The sequence below is a fragment of the Lepidothrix coronata genome, unplaced genomic scaffold, assembly GCF_001604755.1.
Source record: "Lepidothrix coronata isolate B3197 unplaced genomic scaffold, Lepidothrix_coronata-1.0 Scaffold421, whole genome shotgun sequence".
In the NCBI taxonomy this organism is placed as follows: domain Eukaryota; kingdom Metazoa; phylum Chordata; class Aves; order Passeriformes; family Pipridae; genus Lepidothrix; species Lepidothrix coronata.
In genome coordinates this window covers 72646-79310 of record NW_016690601.1, presented here as the reverse complement: position 1 = coordinate 79310, position 6665 = coordinate 72646, and the positions used below count along the sequence as shown (strand labels likewise).

General features: G+C 67.7%; 2 protein-coding genes across 2 annotated transcripts in view; both read left to right on the top strand.

The window, feature by feature from the left end:
• VAX2 (ventral anterior homeobox 2) overlaps positions 1-3683 on the top strand; it is a 28697-nt gene extending 25014 nt beyond the window's left edge. Inside the window, exon 6 of the mRNA XM_017839459.1 lies at positions 3163-3683. Coding sequence (XP_017694948.1) covers positions 3163-3654 — 492 coding nt within the window. The 3' untranslated portion in view covers positions 3655-3683. The remainder of the gene's footprint in view (positions 1-3162) is intronic.
• A 68-nt stretch (positions 3684-3751) lies between these two features.
• Positions 3752-6665, top strand: part of ATP6V1B1 (ATPase H+ transporting V1 subunit B1) — a 24775-nt gene continuing 21861 nt past the window's right edge. Inside the window, exon 1 of the mRNA XM_017839458.1 lies at positions 3752-3773. Within this exon, the coding sequence (XP_017694947.1) occupies positions 3752-3773 (22 nt within the window). The remainder of the gene's footprint in view (positions 3774-6665) is intronic.

Here is a 6665-nt window from a genome sequence, read left to right as displayed (position 1 = left end):
TGGAAGAGCCACAGAGGGGAGTCCGGGGTGGGAGAACCTCCTGGGAGAGGGTGGGGTGCAGAGGGAGGGCAGGGAGGGCCCCAGAACGTGTTTCTGTCTGTGCCTGCAAGTGCAGGTGCATCACCCCCGGTGGCATCAGCCAGAGCTGGGGAGCACAGCACTGGGAGCACAGGATATTCCAGCTGGGAAGGGGCTCGGTGCCGGGACAGCACTGGGAAGGGGGAACCCAGTGGATCCTCTTTGTGTAAGGAGCATATTTCCACCCTTCCACACTGGAACCCCTTGTCAGAATCTTCAGTCATGGAATGGTTTGGGAGGGAAGGGACCCAGTCCCACCCTCTGCCATGGGCGGGGACACCTTCCACGAGCCCAGGTTGCTCCAGCCTGGCCTTGGACACTTCCAGGGATCCAGGGGCAGCCACAGCTTCTCTGGGCAACCTGGGACAGGGCCTGCCCACCCTCCCAGCCAGGAATTCCTTCCCAATATCCCATCTAACCCTGCCCTCTGGCACTGGGAAGCCACTCCCCCTTCCACTGTCCCTCCATGCTCCTGCCTTGAGGGGTTTCCAGCCCATACCTGCTGACCCCACCTGATGTCCCCAAGTCCTTGCGTTCCCTGAACCCCTGTGGCTGTTCCCTTTCCTGCCCCAGCCGATGCTGCACAGTGGGATCAGCTGCACCCACCTCTTCCTGAGGGATTTGGTCCTTCCTTCGGGATGCTCAGGAGGCTCCTGCTCCGATGTGTCGGGGCTGTGGCTCTGCTCGGGTGGCTTCTTCCGACAGCAGTGAGAGAGGGAACTGATCCCTGGTGTCAGGCTGGATACTGGGATAGGAATTGGGAAGGAATATTGGGAAGGATATTGGGAAGGAATTCCTGGCTGTGAGGATGGAGAGGCCCTGGCCCAGGTTGCCCAGAGAAGCTGTGGCTGCCCCTGGATGTGCCCAAGTCCAGGTTGGACGGGGCTTGGAGCAGCCTGGGCTGGTGGGAGGTGTCCCTGGGCAGGGGCTGTGTCAGGGGGACTCTGGAGCATCCCCTGGTTTGGGGCTCAGGGCTGGAAGTGCCCCTCAGCCCAGAGGGTGGGATCCAGCACATCCCATCCTCTCTGATCTCCCCGGCACAGGGGTGGGGCAGCTGCACCCAGGAGATGCCAGACCTGATCCGTGGGCTCTTCCTGCCCATCCCTGAGGACATAATCCCACTGATGGGGATTTTTTTGAGCTCCTGCTCTTCCGGAGTTGCTGCCTGGGGGATGTTTGGAGCAGAGAGTGCCAGGGCTGTGTGTTCCTGGTTGGATTTGTGCTGGGCCTTCGTTAAGGTGTCACTGCTGAGCTGGTTTGAGGGGCTCTGTGGGCCCTGTTTGTCCCCACCCACTGCGTGTTTGGGGTCTGCACTGCCCAGGATTCGGCAGCTCCAGGAGGTCCCCACGGGAGGAGCTGGTGGGATGGTAGTTCTGCCTCAGGCCATGCCCAGGGACACAGGACTGTGCCCAAAACCACCCCGACTGCCAGCATGGAGCGACACGGGGGCGGTGGGGTGGGGACATCAGCCCTGGGGGCCCGGCCGGGCTGTGCCAGCCGCCCTGGGGCAGGGAGGGACATTCCCTGTGCGGGTGTGTGTGGGCAGGGGAGGCCCTTGGGAGCTTCCACGTGGGACGAGGGGGGTAGGGCATCGGCCGGCAGCACCGGTGGTCCCAGGGGGTGCTGGCCCCGCGGTCCTGGTGTCCCCCATTGCCCGGGAGCTCCTCCCCAGCCTCCAGCCGCCCGGGCCGGCGGCAGCTCCTCTGTTGTGTCCCTGGGAAGGGGCCGGGGCGCCGGGACCTCCTCCACCCCCACGCTCCATTAGCTCTGCACTGTGGCTCTATTGTGCTGGGGACGCGTGAGGGCCGTGCCACCGAGGGACTGTCCTGCCCCCGCGAGCTTCCGATGACTCCGAGGGGTCCGAGACCTGCTGGCCCCGGAGCGGGGGGGACGCGGCCCGGCCGTGTCTTACCCCGGGGTCCCGCCAGCGCCCGGCCCGGCCCCGCTCGTGCCGCCCCCCGCCCACCGCGCTCTAATCCGAGTGTCTTCCCATCCGTCTCCTTCCCTCACCTCCGTCTCCGTCTGTCTGTCTGTCCCTCACGCCTCTCTCTGTCTCTCTCTCCCCCTCTGCTCTGCCAGGGAGGGAGGGAAGGGGGGCTGCCCTCCCAGCTCAGGGGGGGACCCGCGGGCTGGGGGCCGGGTCCCACCCGAGGGAGGCAGGGGCAGTTTTGGGGCAGGGGGATCCCGCGGGGCTTCAGCCTGGGCTCGTTCCTGACCGTGGCCAGAGGCAGGTTGGGGGGGGGTGTCCCCAGCTGGGTCCGTGCCCAGAGATCCAGGGCCACCAGGAGCCACCCTGTCCCCTCACGGGGACCCCAGCACGGCCGGGGACCCTCCCCCTGCCCCGGCGAGGGAAGGGTTTGCAGGTGGGGACATAAATTCGGGTCTGAAGAGCATCTGCGAGGAGAACCCAGCACGTCCCGTAGCTCAGCATCCCCGGGAGAACCAGCACAGGGCAGAGCCGGGCACGGCGAGGGGGCTCAGCCCCGGGCTCTGCACTCCGGGCTACCGTCCCCAGGGTCCCATCTCTGGGGTCCCACCCATGGGGTCCCATCCCCAGGCTCCTGTCCCTGGGGGCCCGTCCTCGGGTTCCCAACTCTGGGCTCCTGTCCCGAGTGCCGTCCCTGGGGTCCCGTTCCTGGGGTCCCATCCCTGGGGTCCCATCCCTGGGGTCCCATCCCCGGGGTCCCATCCCCAGGCTTCCGTTCCCAAGAGTTCAGTTCCTGGGCTCTCCTCCCCAGGCGCCCTTCGCTGGGCTCCCAGCCCCAGGGTCCCATCCCCAGGCTCCCGTCCCTGGGCTCCCATCCCCAGGGTCCCAGCCCCAGGCTCCTGTCCCGCTCCCTCCCGGCGCTGCAGGAATTTCGCTCTCCCCGGGAGCGGCAGGCGGGGGCGGCTCTGCGCAGTTCCCCCGGCGGAGGATGGATCTCGCTTGGGCGTTTATTTTAATACGTCTCTCTCTCTTTCTCGTATCTCTCACTCTCTCCTGGTTCTCGCCTCTCTCTCCCCGGCCCCCCCGCGCTCTCTTTCCGTCCGTGCCTTTCTGTCCCCCCTCCCTCCCCATCCCGTCCCCCCGCTCCCCCCCCCAAGGTCAAGGTCTGGTTCCAGAACCGCCGCACGAAGCAGAAGAAGGACCAGAGCAGGGACTCTGAGAAACGCTCCTCCACCACCTCCGAGTCCTTCGCCACCTGCAACATCCTCCGGCTGCTGGAGCAGGGCCGGCTGCTGTCGGTGCCGGCCCCCCCCAGCCTCCTGTCCCCCGCCTCCAACCCCCTCGCCAGCCCCGCGGGCAGCGGCTCCGGCCTGGCCACGCCGGGCCCCGCGTCCCCCGGGCTGGGCGGCGGGAGCAGCCCCCCGGCCCCGGCAGCCTTCAGCCTGCAGGTCCCGTCTCTCGCCTCCTCGTCCTCCTCCTCCTCCTCCTCGCCGCGGCTGCCGGGGGGGCCGCTGTGCTTCGGGGGGCCGCTGCTGGGCAGCCTGCACGACCTGCCGGGCGCGTACGGACTGGGCACCTCCGCCTTCGAGCCTTACACGCGGCTGGAGAGGAAAGACAATTCTATACCCAGCAAGAAGCCGAGCCCTTAAATCAAAACGAGTGTCAAAAGGTGTCCCCCCCCTCCGCCGTCCCCTGCGCCCCCCGCGCCCCCCGCACCCGGCGCCGGGGCCTCGCTGGGCTCGTGGGATGCGGGAGATGGTTCGTCCCGGTGGGAATGTGCACGCGCGGGGGGGCCGCGCACGCCCGGCCCCCGCCCCAGGCCGGAGCCCTGGATGTCACACGGGGGGGGTCCCCGGGGGTCCCGTGTCACCGGTGCTGCCCCGTCCCTCACCGACGCCGCTGGACCTGCCGCCGCACCCCCTCCAGGTACCGCCCGCGGTCCGTGCCGGGACAGCGGCAGCTCGGGGGGGGGTCGGGGGGTCGACGCTGCCCCCTGGGCTTTCGGTGCCTCTCACGGGTGGGCCCGCGGAGCTCTGATCCCCCTGGACTGTCCCCCCGGGGTCTGCGGTGTTGGGGTCACCCCGGGGGGCAGGAGGGCACCCCAAAAGGGAGAGCGCGGGGTGGCGCCGGGCTCTGTCCCCGCCGGGCCGGGGTGTCCCTGGACGAGGGTCGGGCCTCAGTTTCTCCACCTGCGAAGGGCTGCGTGTCCTGCCTGAGGTCTCCTCGCAGCATCCCGGTGGCCGTGGGCTCCAGGCGCTGCTCCCGTGGGATACTGGTCCTCCGAGGGCACAGCTGAGGGAGGTCCGCCGGGTCCAGGGGTTGGGTGATGTCCCCAACCCCCCAGGGGTCCCTGTGATCGGACCAAGACGCTGCCCCTACTCGTGGGACATCCCCAGGCTCCTCCTCTGCTCCTGCAGAGCCAAAGCACCGCCCTGCACCCGCTTCGGTGCCGTCCCAGCCCGGCAAATCCCTCAGGGACCCCCTCCGACCTCCCCGAGGGGGCTGTGGGGAGCCGGGGACCGGCCACCGTCCTGAGCCCCCCCAAGGAAACCCCCCGAGGGGGACGTGGCAGAGTCGTGGACAGTTGTGACACTGGGATCTGCCCCTCTGGGTCGGGTCTTTGCCACCACCGGGAGCCCGAAGCACCCCCAGACCCACCGCGGGGTGCTGAGCGCTCGGCGCGGGCAGCGCGGGGAGCCCCACCCTGAGCACGGGCCTCGCAACACCCCACACACACCTCGATCCCACCCCCGGCAGCCCCGGGGTCCATCCCAGAGAGGGGCTGAGCCCCCCGGGCGGCCTCTTCCCGCCCGGCACCTGATCCCGGAGGCTTCCCGCGGGGCAGGATCCGGCCTCGGGCACGATGTGGCTCCGTGGGGGCGAGAACCAGAGGGGCGTTGCGTGAGGTGGCCTTTGGGGACAGGGGCAGCGCGGCCCCCCCGGCCCCTGCTGGGGGAGGGCGGGTCCGTGGTGCCAGCGCGGCCTTGGCAGGACGCTCTGAGGGGTCATCGCTGTGACGGGATCGGGGGGACGCCCTGAGCCCCCTCCCCAAGCCCAGGAGCTGCCATGGGGGCTCACACCCCCCCGCACCCCCCAAACCCGGGGGCCGCAGCCCCCTCCCGCCGCCCTTCATTAGTTAACAACGATAATTAACACTGGGCGTCCTCCCCGGGCTGCTGCTCCGCCGGGACCGCTCCCGCACGGGGACGCAGCTCCCAGCCCGCGCGTTCCCGGGGTTTGCAGGGAAATATTTAAAATAAATGATTTTATGAGAAGGTTTCGGTGATTTTTATTTTTTTTTCCTCAAAACGGAGCCTTTCTATGAAATAGTATTTATTGTTCCCTCCCTTTGGAGCTCGGGGGGGGTCGGCATCCCCGGCGCAGGTGGGGAAACTGAGGCAGGAGCAGGGACAGGGTTTGGTTGGGGGTCCCGAGCCCCCCCGACCCCCCCGGCTCAGAGCACGGCTCGCCGCCAACATCTCCGTTCTTCTCCCTGGAATTCTCCGGGTGCTCCCGGGGTGCTCCAACCCCGACACCCCAACGCCGCGTGTGAGGTTTGGGATTTGCCGGGACCCTTCGCCCTCCCCCCCGTCACTTAATTTATATTTATCCCGCCGGTCCCGCTCCCGGCGGGCGGGGGTTGCGGGCGGCGGGGCAGCCGTGCCCCCTCCCGGGCGTGGAATCCTGCCCCAAAACCCCCTTCGGGACTCGCTTTGCTTTGGTTTTCCCTCTTCCCAGCCGAACCGCAGGGATTTTCCAAGCTTTCCAACCCCGCTTCCTCCCGCTCTGGGCTCGCCGGGAGGAACCCGGGGTTTGCTGGAGAAGGGAACCCCCCTCAACCTTCTCGGCTGGAGGAGGTTTGGGGGCGTTTCAGAGAAAGCAAAGCCCAGTTCGGTTTTGGGAGGGTCCCTGACGTGTTTTCCCGGCCCGGAGCATCCTCGTGGCTCTCCCGCATCCTCCTCCCGCTGCTCCACACCCCGAGGGATCCGCGGGAAACACAGCGGGGAGGCCGCGGGCCGCTCTTTCCGCCCCTTGAAACCCAAATGCTGCTTTCTCAGAGGTCCCAGATCGGATCCAAAGCTGCTGCTTCTCCAAAGTTCCTTCTCCAAAGCGAAGCTGTCCCGGGGGTCGGGAGGGGCCGTGGGGACACCCGTTCCCCCCAGTCCTTCCCAATCCAGCGGCTCCTCCAGCCTGAGAGGATCGGGGGAAGAGTTAAAACACCCCAGCAACTACTGGATGTAAAACTTTAAGGAATAATGTGGTTTCTTATGGTTTCTAATGGTTAATAAAAGTCATGTCCTGCCTCCTGCCTCCTCCTCGTCCTCCATCGCCTTTGGGATCCACGGTTGGGAATCCCTCGCCCCCTGCTCCGGGTGCCACCAAACCTTGTGGGTGTCCCCAGCCCCGTGGGTGTCCCCAGCCCCGTGGGTGTCCCCAGTCCCGTGGGTGTCCCGTCTCGTGGGTGTCCCCTCTCGTGGGTGTCCCCAGCCCCGTGGGTGCCATCCCAGGGTGTCATTTCGAAGCCCAGCGTGTCCTGCTCTCCTCAGAGCCCCTCGAGAGCGAATCCCCCCCCTCCGGGGACACTTCTACTAACCCCCCCAGAATGGATTCCCCCTCCACGGGGATACCTGCACCCTTCCCCCCTGGAATAAATCCCTCC